The sequence below is a fragment of the Onthophagus taurus genome, chromosome 1, assembly GCF_036711975.1.
Source record: "Onthophagus taurus isolate NC chromosome 1, IU_Otau_3.0, whole genome shotgun sequence".
Classification (NCBI taxonomy): Eukaryota; Metazoa; Arthropoda; class Insecta; order Coleoptera; family Scarabaeidae; genus Onthophagus; species Onthophagus taurus.
In genome coordinates, this window is record NC_091966.1 from 40,192,299 (window position 1) to 40,215,117 (window position 22,819).

General features: G+C 30.6%; 3 protein-coding genes across 7 annotated transcripts in view; 2 read left to right on the forward strand and 1 right to left on the reverse strand.

Annotated features, from left to right (window-relative positions):
* The window catches only part of LOC111428610 (leukocyte receptor cluster member 8), a 45,237-nt gene extending 25,336 nt beyond the window's left edge, over positions 1 to 19,901 (forward strand). Inside the window, exons 4-13 of one of the 2 annotated variants that reach the window (XM_023064223.2) lie at positions 9 to 234; positions 619 to 813; positions 868 to 1,387; positions 1,979 to 2,241; positions 2,299 to 2,345; positions 7,604 to 8,705; positions 14,702 to 15,281; positions 18,726 to 18,927; positions 18,982 to 19,189; positions 19,406 to 19,901. In XM_023064223.2, the coding sequence (XP_022919991.2) occupies positions 197 to 234; positions 619 to 813; positions 868 to 1,387; positions 1,979 to 2,241; positions 2,299 to 2,345; positions 7,604 to 8,705; positions 14,702 to 15,281; positions 18,726 to 18,927; positions 18,982 to 19,189; positions 19,406 to 19,568 (3,318 nt within the window). In that variant the 5' untranslated portion in view covers positions 9 to 196 and the 3' untranslated portion in view covers positions 19,569 to 19,901. Of the gene's footprint in view, positions 1 to 8; positions 235 to 618; positions 814 to 867; positions 1,388 to 1,978; positions 2,242 to 2,298; positions 2,346 to 7,303; positions 7,482 to 7,584; positions 8,706 to 14,701; positions 15,282 to 18,725; positions 18,928 to 18,981; positions 19,190 to 19,405 lie in introns of those variants that run through there. The other variant, XM_071201332.1, reaches the window with a different exon arrangement.
* Positions 2,765 to 3,541, forward strand: LOC111428623 (TP53-regulated inhibitor of apoptosis 1-like). 3 transcript variants are annotated; one of them, XM_023064248.2, is made up of 2 exons: positions 2,765 to 2,830; positions 3,045 to 3,541. In XM_023064248.2, exon 2 carries the CDS (start codon positions 3,138 to 3,140, stop codon positions 3,381 to 3,383), a length of 246 nt encoding a protein of 81 aa, XP_022920016.1. In that variant the 5' UTR covers positions 2,765 to 2,830; positions 3,045 to 3,137; the 3' UTR covers positions 3,384 to 3,541. The 3 variants fall into 3 exon arrangements, with proteins under 3 accessions (XP_022920016.1, XP_071057438.1, XP_022920015.1); XM_071201337.1 differs by having other exon boundaries at positions 2,792 to 3,044; positions 3,099 to 3,541; XM_023064247.2 differs by having other exon boundaries at positions 2,793 to 3,044; positions 3,111 to 3,541.
* Positions 3,450 to 4,876, reverse strand: LOC111428613 (complement C1q binding protein P32). 2 transcript variants are annotated; one of them, XM_023064244.2, is made up of 4 exons: positions 4,237 to 4,876; positions 3,926 to 4,113; positions 3,779 to 3,867; positions 3,450 to 3,724 (listed from the first exon to the last, which is right to left on the reverse strand). In XM_023064244.2, exons 1-4 carry the CDS (start codon positions 4,617 to 4,619, stop codon positions 3,575 to 3,577), a joined length of 810 nt encoding a protein of 269 aa, XP_022920012.1. In that variant the 5' UTR covers positions 4,620 to 4,876; the 3' UTR covers positions 3,450 to 3,574. The 2 variants fall into 2 exon arrangements, with proteins under 2 accessions (XP_022920012.1, XP_022920011.1); XM_023064243.2 differs by having other exon boundaries at positions 3,920 to 4,113.
* Positions 19,902 to 22,819: the final 2,918 nt, after the last annotated feature.

Consider the following 22,819-nt stretch of genomic DNA (forward strand, 5'->3'; position numbering starts at 1 on the left):
TTTTTTAGTTTGATTCCAATTCCCTTATAAATAAAATCCTTTAATACAATTACGTACGATCGGCTCAATCGCATGAAAAGATTAAAGACGATTCTATAAAAGAATCAATTTTGAGTGTCACGGTTGCAGTTCGTTTTCAACAGTAGTGGTAGATTTTGAATAAAGAAATAAAACAAAAAGAAAAATTAATAATAAAATGCTGCCGAATTCTTCTAATATTGTTGCATTGCCAAGGTAATGTTTATAATTAAATTAAAATACAATAAATATTTATACTAAATCACAGCTAAATTTTTTTTTCTATAATATCTGTCAAATTATTGCAAAGTTGGTAACAGTTTTTAATTTACTTTGACGTTTAAACTTTAAATATTCAAAAAGGCATAATTTTCGAATTATTTTATAATAATACTTAAATAATTAAATTTGATGTCTAATTGTTTATATTCATTAATTTATATTGAATTAACCTCAATTATAAAGTTTCCGAAAATGTTACTAAAAATCAAAAAATGTCAAATATTATAGGGACCCTAGATAACACCAACAGAAACCCTAAATGACAGCTATTATAGCAAAAAAAACTTTAATTTTAATAAATTAAAAATATTTTTTAAGGGTTGAAATGGAATTAGGTACAAGGAAAACAATAGGATGGGATTTGCCACCAGAAAGTTTGGCGTACGTACCAATACAATGGCTAAAATATCCTGAACCTGAATCATCGATACATTATTTACTCGCAATTATTTACATAATGTTCTTTGTAATGTCCATAACGGGAAATGGATTAGTTTTATGGATTTTTACTGCGTAACCTTCAAATTTAACCATTAAATTAATCCTTTTTTAAAATTATCTTTTTAGAGCTAAAAATCTTCGGACTCCTTCGAACGTTTTCATCGTAAACTTGGCGTTTTGCGATTTTATCATGATGGCAAAATCCCCCATTTTTATTTATAACGCGTTTAATAAAGGCTTTGCGTGCGGCATAATGGGATGCAAAATTTTCGCTCTCCTAGGGTCATTATCTGGAATTGCAGCCGCAATGACAAACGCTTGTATCGCTTACGATAGATATACGACCATCTCAAATCCTTTAGAAGGAAAAATGACGAGAGTTAAAGCCTTGGTGATGGTTTTTGTCGTTTGGGCGTACACAATACCTTGGGCGGTTTTACCATTTTTGGAAATTTGGGGACGATTTGTACCCGAAGGTTATCTAACATCTTGTACTTTCGATTATTTTACGGATACATTCGATAATGATCTTTTTGTGGCAGTTATTTTTACGTTTTCCTATGCCATACCAATGACTATGATTATTTATTTTTATAGTCAAATTGTTGGACATGTTATGAAACATGAAAAAGCACTTAAAGAACAAGTATAACTTTTTTTTGAAAATTATTACTCTTTTTATTGATAATTGGTTGAGATGTACGCAAAATATTGAGTATTAATAGATATTGAAATATTTTTAACTAAAATTAGAACTAACACTAAAAACTTTCGGGTTTTGTCGTGCGTCTTTTAAGAAAAGGTTTGACAGTTTATTATTAATATATTAATATTAATTTAGTTTATTCCTAAGCTGTAATTCTTCTTTCTTGCATATGCTTTGACTTGTGCACCTTCTCTTGTATCATGTAGAACGATTCAAATTCGTTCTTCATTTTTGTCCAAATTTTAACCTTTTTCCAATTATCATTTTTATGTTCTTACAGCTTTCACCATTCCACCTCTTTTGGGAGATAACAAAACATGATTTTTCTATAACCACAACTTATTATCTGCATATTAAGTTGCCTAACTGATATAATATTTTAAATATATTATTATTTTGGATTTGAAAAAAATCTCCTGATGGAAATTGATTTTATTCAGAATAATTAAAAGTTTATCAATATTTTGCGTGCTAATTTCTCGTCCAATTAACTAAGAATTAAGTATAATTTAATAATTATTATTATTTAAGGCTAAAAAAATGAATGTGGAATCATTAAGAAGCAATGCAAACCAAGCATCCGAATCTGCTGAAGTAAGAATAGCTAAAGCGGCGATAACAATTTGCTTTTTGTTCGTTGCTTCATGGACTCCATATGCAGTGATGGCTTTAATTGGATCTTTTGGGGATGCAAGCTTATTAACACCGGGTGTCACTATGATACCAGCTTTAACTTGCAAATTAGTTGCGTGTATAGACCCTTATGTTTATGCAATTAGTCACCCAAGATACAGGTTAGTTAATAAATATTTATTTTATTAAAGAAGAATTGTTTTAAATCTTGTTTTTAGGGTTGAATTGCAAGCTCGATTACCTTGGTTAGCTATTAAAGAAGAGGGTGATGCCACTTCCGTTAATACGAGCAAAACCACATCGGTTGCCCAAGAAACGGCCGGTACTTAACATAATTAATTAGGAAGTAATTAAAGGAAGTTTGTTAATAATAGTGATGATGAAACTGGCTATGATTAATTGATTAAGAGTTTGGAAATATAATTATTTAATTAGAATCCTCGTAGAAAGAACCCGTTTAATAAAACCGAGCATTAAATAAAGCTTTTCTTTTAATCCTGCAATTTTTTTTTAATTTGAAAGGTTAAAAGTGACAATCAATCGTACCAACATAACATTTAAAATATTTCTAAATTTTTTTTATTATTAAAAAATTAAAGAAATTAATAACAAAAATCGTTTTATTATAAAATATTTAAAGAAAAATATGAAATATTTCATAAAATGTTTTAACTTAAACTAAAAATAAGTTATTAGTATTAACCTAACCTCAATAATGAAAATGAATTTGACTCACATTCCAAATGAAAGGTTAGAAATTATTAATCGATAATTTGTTTATTAAAAATTTAATCAAACCACGTGTTCTACTCGTCATTAAAAAAATATTTTATCGTTCTTTTTAAATGATTAATAATAAAAAGTTGATAGATAACGACTTAACCTAAAACAAACAAAAAAATAGGACAAGAATCAAAGAAATAATTAAAAAAGAATTGTATTGATGGACATTTGAAATTTCCAGGTAAATAATCGTTTTCGTTTAATTTATTCATGAGTGACCAGCAACAACTGGAAGGAATTATTTTAGTGTTCGATGTAACCTACTTTGGGAAGGATGAACAGCATAGGCGAAGCTTGTAATGATTTAAAACAGCAGTATGACAATTGTTTTAATACATGGTTTTCGGAACATTTTCTTAAAGGAAACACAAACGATTCTATGTGCGAACCGATATTTAAAGTTTATCAGCAATGCGTTAAAAGGGCAATGATTGAAAATCGGATTGATTGGCATGAAGTGGAAAGGAATTTACTTGGGAGTGAGCACGAAAGGAAAGTTCCATCACAAGAAAAAAGTTGACAAAATAAATTATTAGTGAATGAAATTAATTGAAAGTAGATTTTTGTTTTTTAATAAATTAATTGGTTAACATGTAATTTTTTAATTAATTTTCATATGTAGTTTTATTGAAAATAATTAAAAACACTATTACAGGTAATAAAACACTTAAACCTAAACAGATTTTTTTCTTTTTTTTTCCAAACTGATTTTTATTTAGCTGAAGCAAACTTCGAGAGACCTTCAAGTAATCCAATATAAGCCGAATGTTCGTAAGCTGTGCTATAATCCGATAATTTCTCCACAAATTCGTTCGAAATACCTTTCTCCTCCAAGTAATTCATTAAAAGATCATATAAATACTAAAAAATTAAATTATTAATAATACAAATCAAATTTATTTTATATTAACTCACAGAATCTATTACTTCTCCAGAAACGGCATAAACTTGTTCATTCCAGCTTCCTGAGTAAATACTAACTTCATCAATTCCAAAAATATCATCTGAAAGCAAATTTAATATAACATAACCTCAAAAAAAAAATTTTTAACTCACTATAACCTTCTTCTTGCTCGTTTGGTCCAATAAACGAACAAACTAAACAAACAGTAACATCACCTCTAATCAAATCAATTTTAAACGATGGTTTTGATTTTAATTCGCCAATTTCTGCTTTATCCATATTTGGCATAACTTCTGGTTCTCCATCAGTATCAACAGTATGATTTACATTAAAAGTAATTTTTACTCTACAAATTCAAAATAAAATTAATAATAAATTAATAACAAAGAAAATAATTAAATTAAAATAAATTGAGGTTATGTTTGTTTAAATGTCAAAATTTTTTTTAAATTAATTCAAATTAAATTACGTTTCTTTATCTGCTTGTTTAGTTAAGGTAATTTCAGAGCCGTTTAACGTAGCTTTAAACCCATCGATTTCGGTTGGAATTGCTTTAACTTTTTGTGCTTTCCGTTCTGCCAAAATCTCCTCGGTTAAAAATTCGACTAATTCCTTTTCGGCTTTACTATGAACGTGATGTTTTCCGCACCCGCAGCTACAAATTTCGCTTGGACTCTTCAAAACGGTCGAAGAAACGGTGGAGTGATCGTTTCGCACGTTGCACATGTACCAAAAATTCCGGGCGAGCTGTCGCTGTTGAACGGCATTTTTCGCATAGACCGACGTTTTCGTACAACTCAAAAGCGGCCTAAAACCGTTTATACGCAAAGCGGCTCTTACGATGCTATTCATTTTCGGATATTTCGATAATGTTAAATGAGACCACGCCGTGTGATGTGAGAAACCGGCAAAACGTGATTTTAACAGTTTTTTGTTGGTACGCGTTTAGCCAACTTCAAAAAATAAAATTACGAACGTTGCGTTTTAAAGGGAATTATTTATAAATGATTTTTGTTTTAATAATTTGACTGTGAATTATTTTTTGGAGGTAAAACACGGGATATCTTTTCGGTGTTAATGAGACACTTGACACTTGTAATTTTTAAACATTTTTGTGTTGTGAAGTTTATAATAGAATTTATTTGAAGTATCAATCATAGATGGCGCTCCTATTTTTATTATTATTTAATTTATTTATATTTTTATAATAAATAAGTAAATAAAAGATTAAATTGATCAAAAAATTGTTTATCAAAATATACTTATTAAGAAAATAAACACTATTAACAAACTGCAACCACGATTTCCAAATTAAAAAGAAAAGTAAATTCAGGGGTTTTTGACAGTAAACTTTTGACAAAATAGAATGAAAATTATTTTCTACAAAGGATAATTAATTGAGATGTTCGCAAAATATTGAGTAGCAATAAATATTAAATTACTTTATTAATAATTTTGACGTCAGCGACATCTAGCGATGTATATTTTAATCCCAAAGGGCTCTCATATTTCATTAATATTTCATTTATACTCAAAGGAGAGTTAAAATTTATGTAATAAATAACGTATAAATTGGATGTATTTACTCTTAATTATAACAATCTATGAAAGAAGCTTCGAGATAACTATTTCTAAATAAATAAAGCAACATAACCTCAAATGTCAATTTTGGGTTCTAAATACAGAATGCAAAAAGTAGTAAATCACGAATTACTCAAGAATGGTAGAACGAATTTCAAATATTTTTGATGATTTATTTCACTTAAAAAGAGTAAAAGCAAAAGTATATGTCTTGGTTATTCGAACAGCTTAGCTGTTATACAAGATTTTCAATCTTGTTTTGTCTCCATTTTGATTGTTAAGCATTGGTTTTTTCAAAAAACTTCAAAGTCAGTTCAAAATTTGAAATGGGTAGAAAGTTAACCGAAATAAAATTTCGTATAAAACGAAAATCTTTGCTTGAAATCATAACAATATCTGTTGCAGAATTATAAAAAGACATGAAGTTAACAAAGCACTACAAATGTGTATGTTCTTTTCCGGTTATTTATTCTTTTACCCCTGACACCATGTTTTATTTATAATAATAAAAGACACTTGGAGTTATCAGATTTATTATAATGTTTGAAATATATTTGTAATTATAAGCATCTAAAACAAGGCGATATCAACTCTTTCTTGACAATACAAACTGCTTTGTTGTAGAAATTTATCAGTTGCTATAAAGTCAATAATACTAAGTAATAATTAATCATCATGGTCTATTTGTTTGGCAATCAACCTCTACTGATATTGGCAGGTTCCCTAGCTTCTTTAAGAAGGTTGAGTTTTCAAATATGTTTACGTTTTTTTAGTTCTGGATATTATCATATATTATGTAAAAACTTTAGCTATGAAAATTCTTATAACCAAGAAATGTTGCTATTTGCAGCTAATCAAATCACTTTCTAAAGACGATAGGCTGTAATAACAACACCATTTTGAGCAAGAGACTTCCTTGGTGATATTTTTTGTTTGAATACCCTACATTTTATAGCATTATACAGGATGTGTCAAATGTCTGGAATATAGCCAATAACTTCACCATTTGTGATTTTAAAGAAAAATGTTTCAAATACAAGTTTCTTTATTAATCATGGTGCATTTTTTGACGATATTTGCTTGTTTGTATTGTTCTTTTGCTTCGTTGCTATGGCAACCAACATTGTTATTTTAAATGGGATGCATATATTTTTTTTGCATACTTTAATAGAGGATAAGTCCCTCTATGCGAAGAACATATCAAATCATATAGTTGTATAAGTAAAAAATCTAAAAAGAATGAGTTTTTTGAAATCAGCTAATTACAATCAAAGTAGGCACCGAAATAACGCCGTTGACAGCTTTAAATGTCAAAAAATTGCCAACCCAACCATATGATTTGATATGTTCATCGCGTAGAGGTATCTATTAAAATGTGCAAAAAAAAAATATGCGTCCCATTTAAAATAACAATGTTGGTTGTCATAGTAACGAAATAAAGAACAATGTAAACAAGCTAGTATCGCCAAAAAATGCGCCACAATTATTAAAGAATTTTTTATTTGAAACAATTTTCTTTAAAACCACAAATGGCGAAGTTATTGGCTATATTCCCGACATTTGACACACCCTGTATATTAAAGAATATTACAATTATTTAAAAGCTTGTCAGAGGCAAGAAAACTAATTGTAAGCTATTATAAGCTTCAAAATCCATATTCACTTCTAAAAAGAATTTATTTCACACCGTTAGAAGAGGCAAAAAGTTTAAAACACAAAAAGAATTGTATATTGGTAATCTAACCTATAAATCTAGTACTAAGAATAGTAATGAAAAAGTAATTTATGATAAAAGTTTAAAAACACAATATACAAAATATATATATGTTTTATTTCGTATTTGCTTTTTAATTAAACATTAATTCATTAAAATAGAATAGAATTTGTAGTACAAATTCGAATTAATAGATGTCGCTACTTTTAACTTAACCTAACTTACCGACCAATTGTGACATTTCCAATTACATTTTCTAGTGTGTGTCATGGTTATAAGTTTTTTTCTTATAAAGTGCCAATAGTGTATAATAATAATTAAAAAACTAAATTAATTATATTTATTATTTGTTTATATAGTGCTAGTGTTATTTACGACGACTCTATATTCCTTAAATTATTCTCTGCTTAAATTTACAGGTAAGCTTCTTTGTACAAGCGCCATTTTGGTAATTTAATATGATCATTTTCAACGAAATATCTTTATAAATTGGGTTGTTTTCATTAATTGCTTGGTTTTAAGGTACACGAGGAAATGGCAGAAAGCGCAACATCGAGCACATCAACCACGACCTCGTCAACAACAACAACTCCGATAGTTCAACAACAAGCGGTAACAAATCAATGGATGTATAATTATGCGGCGATGTATGGACAACAATTTCCTTACGGAATGTCGCCCCAAACATACGCGCAATATGCCCAATATTATCAATACCCGCAAATGATGAATTACGCTCATTATGCGCAAACATTTAAGCCCGTTGTTGCAGCGGATAACACTGATAATAATAAAAAAGAAGGGGAAAAGAAAGATTTAATTCCACCTTTACCAGCTGGTCCTCCACCACCCCTTTTACAAAAAACACCCCAATTTTTCAATAATGCTTCTCCTATACAGAAACAATTCGGAAATATTCGGTTTAGTTTGAATAAAAAAGGTCCTCAAAATAACGGGTTGAATCAAGCGAATTCGTTGACGAGCGGGGCGGCTAAAAAAAAGCGAAAGCGAAATAAAAATAATCAGAACAATTTAAACTTTAATAATTTTAATATGCCTCCGTTACCGCCACCGGAAAATGACCCAAAACCCGCTCCGCCTCCGGAATTGATGCCACCTTTACCGTCAATACCACCGTTACCGGATACGAAGGTGCCCCCACCACCATTACCAACAACAGAAACACCAAAAACTAAACCTCTTCCAAATCCTTTAGTTAATCCGACGGAAGAATGGCCCGACTCGTTGAAAGATTACGTTAAGAGATGTTACGAAAAGTGTAAAACAAAAATTGATCGTGATCAAGTTGATATTGTTTTAAAGGGAAAATTAACGAATGCATCGACGACCGGTGATTTATGGGTTAGGGATTGGACAAAAGAGCCTTTACCGAGCATTCACAGCGAAAGAATTAATTTAGAACCGAAAATCGTAACTGGTCAACTCGCCCAATTTCAAAATAACACAACACCTAAAAAAGGTGGTGGTTTATCGGCAGCGATGGGCGCACGATTAGGTTCTAGAGCATCCACGCTTCGAGGTCATAGTAAGTCTTCTTCGAGATCACGATCGAGATCGCCAGCTTTGTTTTATAAAAAATCAAGATCGAAATCGAGGAGTCCAAAAAGGCATAGGTCTTCAAGGTAATAATTAATTTTATTTATACAGGTTTTCTCAGCGAGGCCATTTATTAGACGTTTCTGGGGTTCTGGCCAAAATAAAATTTGAGAATTTAGGTTTAAGTATTATCAATTGCGTTCTTTTCGACTAATATATTTTCAGATTTCTAGCACTTCCGGTTATACCGGAAGTCGCCACCTACTTTATACCACCCCACTATCCGTGCAAAAAGTCAGGGCCTCTTCGCAACCGTTCGATAAAAAAAATTGCAACAGAGTTTGTTATAATCACTGAACATTTTTACGTAACATATGTAAATTTGAAAATTTTTGAATCCACGGTTTCCTTTTTATCGCGAGTTAAATGAAAAGAGTACCCAATTTTTTACGGTATCGGCAACTTTATCAACTTTGCGATTTTTTTTCACGAAAACTATCGTACGAAAAAATTTGAATTTTGAACAGGTGGTAGCCTAATATGTTCTTAATGAGTGGCATATTTTATTTTTTCGATATTCCATACAGTTTCGCGGAAAATCGCGGTTTAGTAAGATGCCGTTATGTCGAAAACGGCTCGTGAATTTGAGCAAAATATGTCAAATAATGTCGGTTTTCGGATTCCGTTATCAGTTTTTCAAAATTAGAGCTCCCTAATTTTTTAAGAGCGATTTAATGTAATTACAAATTAAAGAAAAACAGATATTAGCTCTGCGGGGTAACGGGGGTTCCGTCCAATCGGAACAGATGGTGCGTCCCAGACAGGGCGTCGCGTCTTATTTCTTTATGGAGGTAAGATAAAGGCGCGACGTACTGATAAATTCGCGATAAAAGAAAAACCGCGGACCCGAAAATTTCCAAATTAACATGTGATACGCAGAAATGTTCACTGTTTACAATAAACTTTACCTCAATTTTTTCCATCGAGCGGTTACGAAGATATCGATCTTTAAAGTGAGGAGCCTTTTTGCACGGATAGTAGAACACCCTGTAAATTTTTACATATTTGGATTTGTCTATTTTCAAGGTTTATGAATAACATTACTTTTTGCAATTTTATTTGGCTGTTCTTGAGTTATTTGAATTTTTCTTTTTCCTTCGAAATCTGCTCCAGCAGACGTTTGTTCAAAAAATCAGAGAACACTCGATTTTTGGGATATCAATTTAGGATTCAGAACATGCTTAATAATAATAATATCGTTTGATCACTTTACTATGGCATGTTACCTTTTCGAAATTTGGAAGTACCTACCATAACTTCATTTTTTTACATGGCACACCCCATATTTTATTACTTAGCCGTCTTCAGCGGCTCATTTTACATATTTTATATCCCATATGTTCTATAGCTAACATTAATACTTTGGAAGATAATTATGGTCTTTTGAAAAATACACACCTCATATCGACAATTTTTTTTTTTTTTTTATTTCAGCTTTTATTGGATCAACATTTTTATATGTTATACACAATATTTAATATTAATGTTTTATTTCTTTGTACTATATAAGGTTAATAAGTTGTCTCCTCTTCACTACTTATGTTATTGGTGACTAAATCTTGTGGTAGTTTTCGAATGTGGATGTTTTTCTGTCCAAGGTTATAATATGTTGCTCCTTCACAGTTTTTTAAATTTTTAATGAACTTTTCTCTGAGATTTTTTTTTTGATAATATTTACACAAATCAAGAAATCTTAATTTATTTTTTATACATGAAAACCGTGACAAAGTTCGTAATATGATTCCCAGATCTTCTTTGGCAGCTAGAATTAAGGCGTTGGGACTGGACTCGAAATAAGCCAAGGTATTCACCTCTTCCGCTGCATTATCTACTACATTTTTTGGTCGGTTTAATACGCGATTAATTCGTCCAAAATGCAAAACAGTTGCTTCTATTCTTCTAAAGTTACATTCTGCAAGTTCTCCTAAGAACTTTGTCGCCCTTTCCGTGCATAAAAAATGAATTTCTTCATTTGTATAAACGTTATTTATATTCATTTTAACTGGTTTTAGACTCACAAACAAGGTTGCCAGGTCTCACGATCTCACGATTTGACGTGTACTTCTCACGATTTTATTACAAAAGTAGTATAAGAATTGGTGTTAATAAACTCATAGCTTTTTCAACTCGAATTGTGGGTTACTGTAAATTTCTCTATTAGTTACGTCTATTCGCCGCTAGATGGCGCGAAGAAATTACTTAAACTGATATTTTATTTCTTTTTAATTATATCACTTTTATATACAAACCTCGTCTAAACTGTTTTACTAGAATCCTATGCCTATACGTCTTATTAGAATTGAATCATTTTTAAACAAATTTCAACATCGCACGATTTTTATGACATCTTATATTCTATGTGTGTAACCTGGCAACTAGGGATTGCAATCAAGAAGGATTTTTATAATGCCGGGATTTCGGGAACAGAATTCTCTATCCCGGGTTTTATGGACTACACATATGTAATTACAAATAAAAAGTGGTCAAGGTGTTTCTAACTTTACAGTTTATTCTAACCATAATACAATGCATTATAAAAAAATCTACCATCCATAGAACTATTCTTAAAGAAATATCGCAGAACAAACAATTTATCTATTATTTATCCCCTAAACGATATCTAAATTTTGTGTTTAATAAACCTGCTGAAGAGATTTCCCGATTCCGCACTGTTGGTGGAATAGTTTTCGAACATTTAAAAGCGAATTGAAGATTTTTACCCATGCAACCCCATTATTGAATACATGAATTTCTTGAATCAATGTATTGAGGAGTGCATTCTTGGTTAACTGGACAGGTGGGTGTTGTTTGTTTAGAGCAGAATAAAGTTAACTGATAGATCAATAGATCAAGCCAACCGATAGATCGAGTCTTATTCTTCAAAAAATAGTAAATAAATAATAATGACATAAACATAATCCCGAAATCATAATCGATTTCTCGGGATAATTTTCAAGATTGAAATATGTACAGGGTGGGCAAATTTGGGTGTTATTATAGGCTATCTCAGAAACTATAAGAGATACGAAAAAAGTAGGTGCCATGTCCCGGTTTCTTTTTTCGAGACTAACCCAATCCCGCAAACACCAAACCTCTATCTTCTTTTGTTTTTAAGTTATAGCCAAAAAGTCAAATTTTCGTGATTTCAAAAAATGCTCATATTTCGTTTATTTTTGAAATTAGAGAAATGAGGTTGATACGTTCTTAAGACACTTTTTTAAGTAGAATATACTGCCGTTGGAAAATTTTAAAAATATTTGATAATTTTTGAGATACAACACAAAGTTGTATTTTTTTAAATACAAACTATACTTGATTATGATGTTAATGAAAAGAGCATATCTTTAGCTTTCCAATGATGTATCGCATGTATGGTGCATTTGCGGAAAATAAGCGTTAATTTTCAATTCTAAAATAGTAAGCGCTAAAGTTCTAAATTTTGATTATAGTAGGCGGGTTCGGACAGTAATTACTACCTAATTGCTGTATGGTTTTGCACGAATATGACAGAAAGTTGGTCTTGTACCATTAAGCTAAGTGTCCACTTGCGAGAAATGGTCTCCAGAGAAGCTATCGAGAGTATATTTTCTGGTGGACACGCATCTGAGAGTAACTATCAGAGAGTCCCCACAAACTTTCGGAGAGTAAACACGTTGAGATTTATACTCAAGTGGACACGCACAATTTATCTATCGTGAGAGTAACTGTCAAAAACCAAACAAGGTTCGAATTTTGCTGCGAGTAGCTGCGAGTTTTCTCAATATAACACGTTTAAAGATAACACCTAAAAGAAAATAGTCCCAAGAAGAAATATTTGAATTAATTGAAGTGTATGAAGAAAATTCAATTCTTTGGAATATCACATCTAATGAACATAGAAATCGGGAAGCGAAGGATGCAATTTTAACAAGTATTGGACAGAAATTTAAACGGGATTTGTACCATTAGTAATAGTAACTTCTGACAACATATTTTGGTGTTCTGAGAGTAAAATTAAGTCTTCTGCTAAAAGTATTTGATTTTTAGTAGTAGTGTGTAGTCTTCTGTATGAAGGATGTGCTTGATTTGCAATATCTAGTTTTTCACTAGCAATACTTAGTCTTTTGCCAGCAATATCTAATCTTTTGCAGCAATATCTAGTCTTCTACCAACAGTATTTCGTCTTCTGGTAGTAGTGTGCAGTCTTCTGTAAGAAGAATCTGCTTCATTTGCAACATCTAGTCTTTCATTAGTAGTACTTAGTCTTCTGCCAGCAATATCTAGTCTCTTACAGCAATTGAGGCGTTTAAGTTTATATTTTCTAATAATTTTCCAAAATACTGCCAAGCCACTATTAAGCTATCACGTGTACGACAATAAACTTATAGTTTGCATTTATAAGTGCCATTACAGCAATCAAGTTCACTTTTTTGTGAATCCAGTATGCCAAATAACTAACAATTTGACAACGAATGTTGATATTTGTTGACACCCAGCTCTAATCTACGCCAAATCCATGATTTCACCCAACAGCTTCTTTTTATTTTTATTTTTTTTGAAATTTTGTACAACACTATTGCACTTGCAATTTTGTTTACATCCATGTTTACAAACACCAAGGACATATTTCACTAGTGGACACGGTCCTGAGAGAACTGTCTGAGAGGAAGCTCTCCGAAGTTTTATAGATGCTCTCGGAAAGCTAAAACAGTCTCAAGTGGACACAGAGTTGAGAGTAGATATCGAGAGTTACTCTCAGAAGTTTCTCTCAAGTGGACACCTAGCTTTATGCAGGATAAAGTTGGTTTTGTACCAACGAATAAAAACTTTGAATAGTTGATTTAAATTTCTCAGTGTCTTATCCCTAACTTTGTTCACCAATAAAAATGATTAAGTAGATAAAGTTTGTTTATTAAAAATACAAGAAACGTATTAATTAATGAATAATTAAATATGAACAACAACTTCAGGAAGTAAACAGTCACAGACTATGTCATCTTCTTCTACTAAACTTACTGGTTGTAAGGTTAGAACAGTTGGGTATCAATGAATGAAATCTTCGGTAGTATCTTACCAGTTTTCCCCAACCATGCGATTTAGAATTTTTTTCATATTAGCAACCTTTTCTTTTGAAATTGGGTGAGATAGAGGAAGATTAGGGATCATAAACTGAGCAGTGGACTTTCCATTGAAACGATGTTTATATGGGATATGGAGCCTTATCTATCATTTTCAAAGAATCATTTTTTAATTTTATCGCTTTATGTATTTAAAAATAATGAGGAATTTTTAAGCGGGAAACTCGTTTCGAAAAATTCATGAATGAAATGATCAGTAAACTCACGTTACTATAGTAACTAAGTGGCATTTAACGTTTTCCTCGCCTACTATAATTAAAATTTTGAATATTAATCTTTAATATTTTAGAATTAAAAAATAACGCTTATTTTCCCCAAATACACCATGCGTGCAATACATCATTGGAAAGCTAAAAATATGCTCTTTTCAGTAACACCATAATCTACTATAGTTTGTATTTAAAAAAATACAACTTTGTGTTGTATCTCAAAAATCATCAAATATTTTTAAAATTTTTCAACGGCAGTATATTCTACTTAAAAAAGTGTCTTAAGAACATATCAACCTCATTCCTCTAATTTCAAAAATAAACCGAATATGATCATTTTTTGAAATCACGAAAATTTGACTTTTTGGCTATAACTAAAAAACAAAAGAAGATAGAGGTTTGGTGTTTGCGGGATTGGGTTAGTCTCGAAAAAAGAGACCGGGACATGGCACCTACTTTTTTCGTATCTCTTATAGTTTCTGAGATAGCCTATAATAACAGCCAAATTTGCCCACCCTGTACAGGATCCCGGTATTTTCAGTATTAAAATCCCGTTGTATTTACTTCATTGATAATACTTAAATCTGAATTCTTAAATTTTTATTTTGGCCTGAACCCCAGAAACGTCTTATTAACGGTCTCGTTGAGACACCCTGTGATTAAATAATTAAATTTTAATAATTAATTTAATTTTAGTTCATCAACAAGTTCCGAGTCGTTTATACCACTAATTAAACCGAAACAAAAAGGTAAAATAACGGATAGATTAGGTCCGGCGAATAAAAATCAAAAGCCGTTAACGTTAAAGCAACAAAAAAAATTGTTAAAACAGAAAGAGAAGAAATCTCATTTTTATTCATTGAACGGTTTTGCAACGTCAGGTTTGGATGAGGAACAAAATTCGGAATTGTTACAACAACGCGCCGCACGTTTCGGAAAGCAACAGGGGCAAACGTCCTCAAGTACGATAGCGCCCACCCCCGCGAAACGTCGCAAACAAATTTCCGGTGTTACCAATTTTTTTATCGATACGGTAAATAATAAATTTGAACAGGATGGTGCAGGAGACTTAGACTGGACAGAATTTCACATAGTGGGCACATGTCAGGACTTAGAAAAGTCGTTTTTGCGACTTACCAAGGCCCCAGAACCTTGTGAAGTACGTCCAGTCCAAGTGCTCAGATTGTCATTGCAGAACGTCAAGAGTAAATGGTTGGAAAAACAGGATTATTATTACGCATGCGATCAATTGAAATCTATTAGGCAAGATCTTACCGTAAGTATTTATTTATGAGTTAATTCGATAATTAAATTATATTATTAAGATAAAATTTAAACAAAAACAATCTTTGTATGGAGTTGTTGTAGAAACCTTTTGGTTAAGCTGTACTTCTTTTGAAAAATGCGTTTCGAATGTCATTTGTAGAGATGCCGCGAATAGTCGAATACTACCGATTAATCGCAATTCCCTATGGCGAATAGTCGAATAACTCGCCATTATTATTCGACATAAAAAAAGGAATATAAAATAGTATATTATTATACGAGCATATAATGAGGGGTATTATTCACTAAGGTTAAGTTTATGACACAAACGTAGCGAGTGGCATAATTAACCTGAAATTACTATTAAAATTTATTTAAAAGAATATGAATTTTTGAATAAAGTTTAAACGTCAATGTGACACAAATTCAATGTTACCAACTGTAACCAACTTCACAACAATTTGTTCAAGTTAAATGTCAATTTTATGAAACGTCATGTTTTTTTTACGAAAATTATTTAATTTATGCTTAAATCATACTAAAAAAAAGAATTTATTTACGTTTTATTAATGTGAAACCTTTAAAAAATTCAAAAAAATTAAATAAAATTGACGTTTTTTTGAAATTTTGACGTTTCAAATAATTATTGAAGTCTGTCAAGTTGATTACCCATGAATGGTAATTATACTCTGTTTTTAAACCAGTCAATAACTTAACCTCCAAAATCAAAATTCAAAATTGCCTGTGTGTGAACCTTCCTCGCATTCAACCAATCACGTGCAAGGTCAATCTGGTGACAAATTTAAAATACTCCTCCTGGTTTAAAAACAGAGTATAATTGCCAAAGAAAACTTAAGGTATAATTAATGTTTGTAAACAAAACTAACCTTACCTAACATTCCTTCACGCTATAATTGACATTACAAAAGAAAACTTCACGCTATAATTGCCATTACTAATTGCCAAAGAAAATTTCATGGTATAATTAATGTTTGTAAACAAAATTAACCTTACCTCACATTCCTTCACGCTATAATTGACATTACAAAAGAAAACTTCACGCTATAATTGCCATTACAAATTGCCAAAGAAAACTTCAAGGTATAATTAATGTTTGTAAACAAAACTAACCTTACCTAACATTCTTTCACGCTATAATTGACATTACAAAAGAAAACTTCACGCTATAATTGCCATTACTAATTGCCAAAGAATACTTCATGGTATAATTAATGTTTGTAAACAAAACTAACCTTACCTCACATTCCTTCACGCTATAATTGACATTACAAAAGAAAACTTCACGCTATAATAGCCATTACAAATTGCCAAAGAATACTTCATGGTATAATTAATGTTTGTAAACAAAACTAGCCTTACCTAACATTCAGCGTCTGAAGACACAGGGCTAAACCCGAAACTTAAAAATATACAACTTAGCGCTGAATAACAATTAAAACTAGAACTAACACTTGCACTAGAACTATACTCTGTTTTTAAACCAGGAGGAGTAAACGCGAAAGTCAGATTTACACTGGGAAAAATCACCAGAAAATATCACTAGATATTTTGGCGGTAAATTTAAATTAATAATTATTATTTATTTATTTACTTATTATTGTATTTATTTTCGTTTGTTATCGTCAACATTATACATACAAATTAACATTGAAGTTATGAGTGTATTTATTTCAAAATATAATAAAAAAGGGTTTAAGAACACAAAATATACAATAATGACACGAAACTGTCGAATTATCAATAACCTAACCTTCAAATTCAAAATTGCCTGTGTGTGAACCTTCCTCGCATTCAACCAATCACGTGCAAGGTCAATCTGGTGACAAATTTAAAATACTCCTCCTGGTTTAAAAACAGAGTATAGTAATTATTCACCGCTATTATTCACTCTGTGAAAAATGACTACCCTTTTGTTTTAGAAAACTCGTTTATAAGGTAGTCGTGGACAAAATTATTTTTTTAAATACATTTTTGAATAAAGTTTCAACGTCAATGTGACACAAATTCAATGTTACCAACTGTAACCAACTTCACAACAATTTTTCAAAATTAAATGTCAATGTTATGAAACGTCATGGTTTTTTACGCGAATTAATTAATTTATGCTTAAGTCATACTAAAAAAGGAATTTGTTTACGTTTTTTTAATGTCAAACATTTAAAAAGTAAAAAAAATTAAATTAAATTGACGTTTTAAATAATACGGTTTTAAATAATTATTCAAATCTATCAACTTCATTAGCCGTGAATAATGGTTATTCACCGCTATTATTATATAGGGTGTATCTGAATGACATGCTCAAACTTCAGGGGTGATTCTTTAGGTAATTTTATCAGATTTGCAATCTTTATCAGAAATATTTTTGACGTTTAAATGTCAGTGTTTTTCTCTTGCAAGGGAGCCGAAATTGCTGATAGTTTATATAAGAAAGTACCCTTAAAATTGCCTAAAGAACCACCCCCTGAAGTTTGGGCACGTCATTCAGATACAGCCTGTATATTTCGGCGCCTACTTTGATTGTAATCTGCTGATTTCATATTTTCAGAAAACGCATTTTTTCTCGATTTTTTTCTTATACAACCATATGATTTGATATATTCATCGCGTAGAGGTATTTATCCTCTATCAAAATATGCAAAAAAAACATATGCAGCCAATTAAAATAAGAATGTTGGTTGCCATAGCAACGAAACAAAAACAATGTAAACAAGCAGATATCGCCAAAAACTGCGCCACAATTATTAATAAAGAATTTTTTTATTTGGAACATTTTTCTTTAAAATCACACATGGCGAAATTATTGGCTATATTCCAGACATTTGACACACCCTGTAGAATCATTCGGATTTAGTCGTCTTCAGAGACGTGCGGTTAAACCCAAATGTTTCTAGTTTTAGTTCAATAAAAATATATACCAACCTAGTGCTGAATAATAACTAAAACTAAAATTAACGCTATCACTACAACTAATTAGAGAAGATAAAAAACATTCGTAGAAACTTATCCGTCATTTCGACTTGTTAAGTTGCCCTTCTGACACTTGATCTGTCATTTTGACATTTGCACTGTCACTTGACATTGTGAATTTTTTAGCATATTATCTATCAACAGAAATATTTCAGTTTGTTTTCTTAACATCTTCCAGGCACTTCGAATTTCATAATTAACCAATTTGATGTTTTATCTGTAATTTTAATCTTTTCATTTTGATTACATTTTGACATTCGTGCTGTCACTTGACATTTAGAATTTTTAACTGTCATTATGACATCTGTCATAAATCTTGTCTCTATCAGAGTGTAGCCATTCTTCTAAAGTACATTTAAGAAGTCGAAATCGAAGATATTTAAATAAAAAAGATGTTTTTGTTTTAATTTTATCTTAATATTAAATTACTTTGATATTTTTATTAACAATTAATATTAATTGATAGGTTCAAGGAGTTCGGAATGAATTTACAGTTGAAGTATATGAAACGCACGCAAGAATCGCGTTGGAAAAAGGAGACCACGAAGAATTTAATCAATGCCAAACTCAACTTAAAATGTTATATTCTGAGGTAGGAGTCGGGGAGCACAAGAATGAATTTACAGCTTATCGGATTTTATATTATATTTTTACTAAAAATTCATTAGGTAATATTATTTATAACCTAACTTAACTTGGATTTAATTCGTTTATTATTTTAGATATAATGACGATATTAAAGTCTCTTTCATCAAAAGAGAAGGAAGATGATTCGATTTCGTTTGCTTTAAAACTACGTTCGGCTTGGGCAATGGGGAACTTCCACAGGTTTTTTAAGCTTTATTTAAATGCACCCCTCATGGCTGGTTATTTAGTCGACTGGTTTATCGAGAGGGAAAGAAAACTGTATCTTAAGTATATGATTAAGAGGTAAGTAGAATCTTTCTTTAAAAAAAAATAATTTAATGAAAAAAAATATAAATTAATTAAATTGCTTTTCAGATTTTACACTTAATTAAACAAAGAGACTGTTTATTAACTAAAAAAAATTAATAATTACAAATTTTTATGTGAAAATGAATAAAAATTTGTGATTTAATTTAATTTAAACGATTAAAATAATTAACTAGATTTTTATCTGTTTAGCTACCGTCAAAACATAACTGTGAGCTTTGTGGCCGAAGAGATGGCTTTCAAATCCCAGGATGAATGTCTCTCGTTTCTTGATCCCTTTGGGTTGACCTACGTGGACGACGGGAAAACTTCCGTCGATTGCAAGTGCAGCATGTTGGCTTTGCCAAATATTTGATCTCACACCTCTTAATTAATCTTCTCTCAAAACTTAAACATGTATCTCTCATCGCAAAGTAATTTTATTGTTGATTCCATGTTTCATCTTGTTCAATTTTTTTTCTACTGGATGGTTTCGTTTTATGAAATCAGGTCGGCAAGTCTTCTAATCTTCTCTAATTATAATCATAATTGTTGTTTCTTCAAGAAGATATCCTCTAAGAGGTTTTTTCTCATTGAGTCAAGTAAGAATATTATGATGACTTTTTCCATGGGTGAAGATGTTATTGTTGAAATTGTATATATGCGTCTGTCAATTTTGCTTATTAATAAATATATTTGTTTTAACAGATTCTTTTGTGTTTTAATATTTATTACCATAAATTAAAATAAACTATATTAAAACCACTTTTCATTGGACCACGTTATACATCACTTCACTAAGCAACATTTTATCGTTTTTAGAGATTTTCATGCTGTTTGGTAGGTTATCTTAGAAAAAATACAGAATACCGAAAGACCTAAAACATTCGGGTTTAGTAGTGAAAAAACTTTCAGTTGTCAATGTCAACTTTAATTTTATTATTATATTCGTAATCTTCATAAAATAACCTTTAAAGTTAGTCCAAATTTGACGCATTTATCTCAAAAAACCAAAAAGTTCGAACTTTCAACGTCAATTTTGACATATTTGTCATCTTCATTAAAAAACCTTAAAAATGAGTCCAAAGATGACGCACTTAACTCAAAAAAGTTAGTATAAAAAACGTTAAACCCGAAGATAGCAACAATGAAGATAGCAATTTAATTTTTAAATATTAATACCAACCTTAATTTTTTATTATATTTCCGTTTTTGTGACAAATTTTAACACATTTTATAAAAAATTAAGAATATGTCAAACTGACATTGACATTTCACACCAGAAGTTATATCTCGAGTAATATTGGAATTAAATGTATCACGTTTGGACTCATTTTAAAGGATTTTTCACGATGATTACAAATATGTCAAAATTGACGTTGACATTCTTAACCGGAAGTTGACCATAACTTCATTAATATTGAAGATAAATATGTCATGTTTGTATATATTCTTTATTAAAAAAACCTTTAAAATGAGTCCAAACAAGACGCACTTATCTCAAAAAAGATAGAATAAAAAACATTAAACCCGAAGTTAGCAACAATGAAGATAGCAATTTAATTTTTAAATATTAATACCAACCTTAATTTTTGATTTTTTTTATTGTATTTTTGTAACAAATTTTAAGACATTTTATATAAATTAAGAATATGTTAAAATGACGTTGACATTTCAAACCGGAAGTTGCTTATAGTTCGAGTAATATTGGAATTAAAAGTATCATGTTTGGACTCATTTTAAAGGATTTTTCACAGCGATTACAAATATGTCAAAATTGACGTTGACATTCTGAACCGGAAGTTGACCATAACTTCATTAATATTGAAGATAAATATGTCGTGTTTTTACTCATTTTAAAGGATTTTTAATGAAGATTACAAATATGTCAAAATTGAGGTTGAAATTTTAAACCTGAAGTTAGTTATCATATAATAAAAGTGTTATAACTGAAGTTAATCTAGTGTTAGTCACTTTTCCGCACTTTCTTTTTATTGATTAAAAAAAAGTCGTGGATTTTTAAGCCACATTATTCTTGAATTTTTCCCAAGTTTCTTAATATTTCTTTTGTTAAAAAAGAGCGTTCTTAGATTTTAACCTATAAACTTGTAGCACTTTCTCCTTAATTTCATTTTACAACTTTTTAAACTTTAATTTTGTAATTTAGTAACTAATAATCTCATTTCGACTTTGCTGTGATTTTTTTTTACAAAACAAAAAGAAATATTAAGAAACCTGTTTGTAAAATAGATATGATGAGAGATGTTAATCAATTTGTAGTGTCTCTGAAGATGGCCAAGGGCCGAAACTAGTTAGACTTAAATTCTATAAAAATAAAACCTAGTTTAAAAGTACAAAATCAAATTCTAGATTATTTTCTTCAAAAATTTTTACATGAATCTTCATCATTTTATCTCTAGTTTTAGTGATTAAATTTATGCCACCACTTACAGAAACATCCTGTATGTCCTCTGTGCTTGTGATAGCTGTCATCAGTGTTCTGTGATAAAAATGGACAGGCACCAAACAATTTTCAATAGTTAGAGCCTGTCTATTCTGAGAAGTCTTATATTTTTAGAGAGCTGACAACGAAAATGCCTTTTTTCTCAACATTATTCATTTGTCGCTTAGTCAAGTGATGCATAACGTGGTCCACTTGTCATTTTAAATATTTCGCGAACACGTAATGTTTATTAATATCCCTTATTTTACCCATGTTTTTCCACCAAATTTACAAGCCGATATTTTTGTTGTCTTTAGAGAGAGCGAAATATTAAATACACCACATGAAAACCTTATTTTCTCTTCATCTAAAACCGTCAATATCATGATATGAACGGCGAAAATAAATAAAGAACGTCGCCGTGTACCGAATACACCTTAAAATTATCAAATCAATCCATGTGCAGCCGTTGTGGACCCGAATTAAAGAAAAAGCTTTATCAATTTGAAAAGAACACACTTTGAGTTATCCAAATTAGAGTTTTGTCCAGTCAATATCTGTCGGGATAGACCCAGAAAGAGGCCTAATAAATGATTCTTGTTTTTGGGAGGGAAATGCTTGTGTAACCATGAAGTCTATTAATGTTATATACCATTGTATAGTGCGAAAAATGTCCTATTGATTCTACATGGTCACGGAGTTTTGTTCGTAACATATAAGAAAGTTATGGCACCGTAAATATTTATGTACGGCAATTATACGCGGTTTTTACAGTTTTTGGGGGGAAAATGCTTGTGCAACCATGCGATCTGTTAAAGTTGTATACCACTGTATAAAGCGACAAATTTAGTAACGAAGTAACGAAGTTTTGTTTGTATCATATACAAAAGTTATGGCGCTGTAAAGATTTACTTACGAAAATTTCACTCGGTTTTTGTAATTTATCGGTGGAAATGCTTGTGCCATAATACCATCTATTAAAGTTATGTACCATTGTATAGAGCGGAAAATTTCCTATGGATTGTAGGTAGTCACGGAGTTTTGTTCGTATCATATAAGAAAGTTATGGCACCGTAAACAATTACGTACGGTTTAATTATACGCGGTTTTTGCAGTTTTTGGAGGAAAAATGCTTCTGCAACCATGCGATCTGTTAATCCTATATACCACCGTATAGAGCGGAA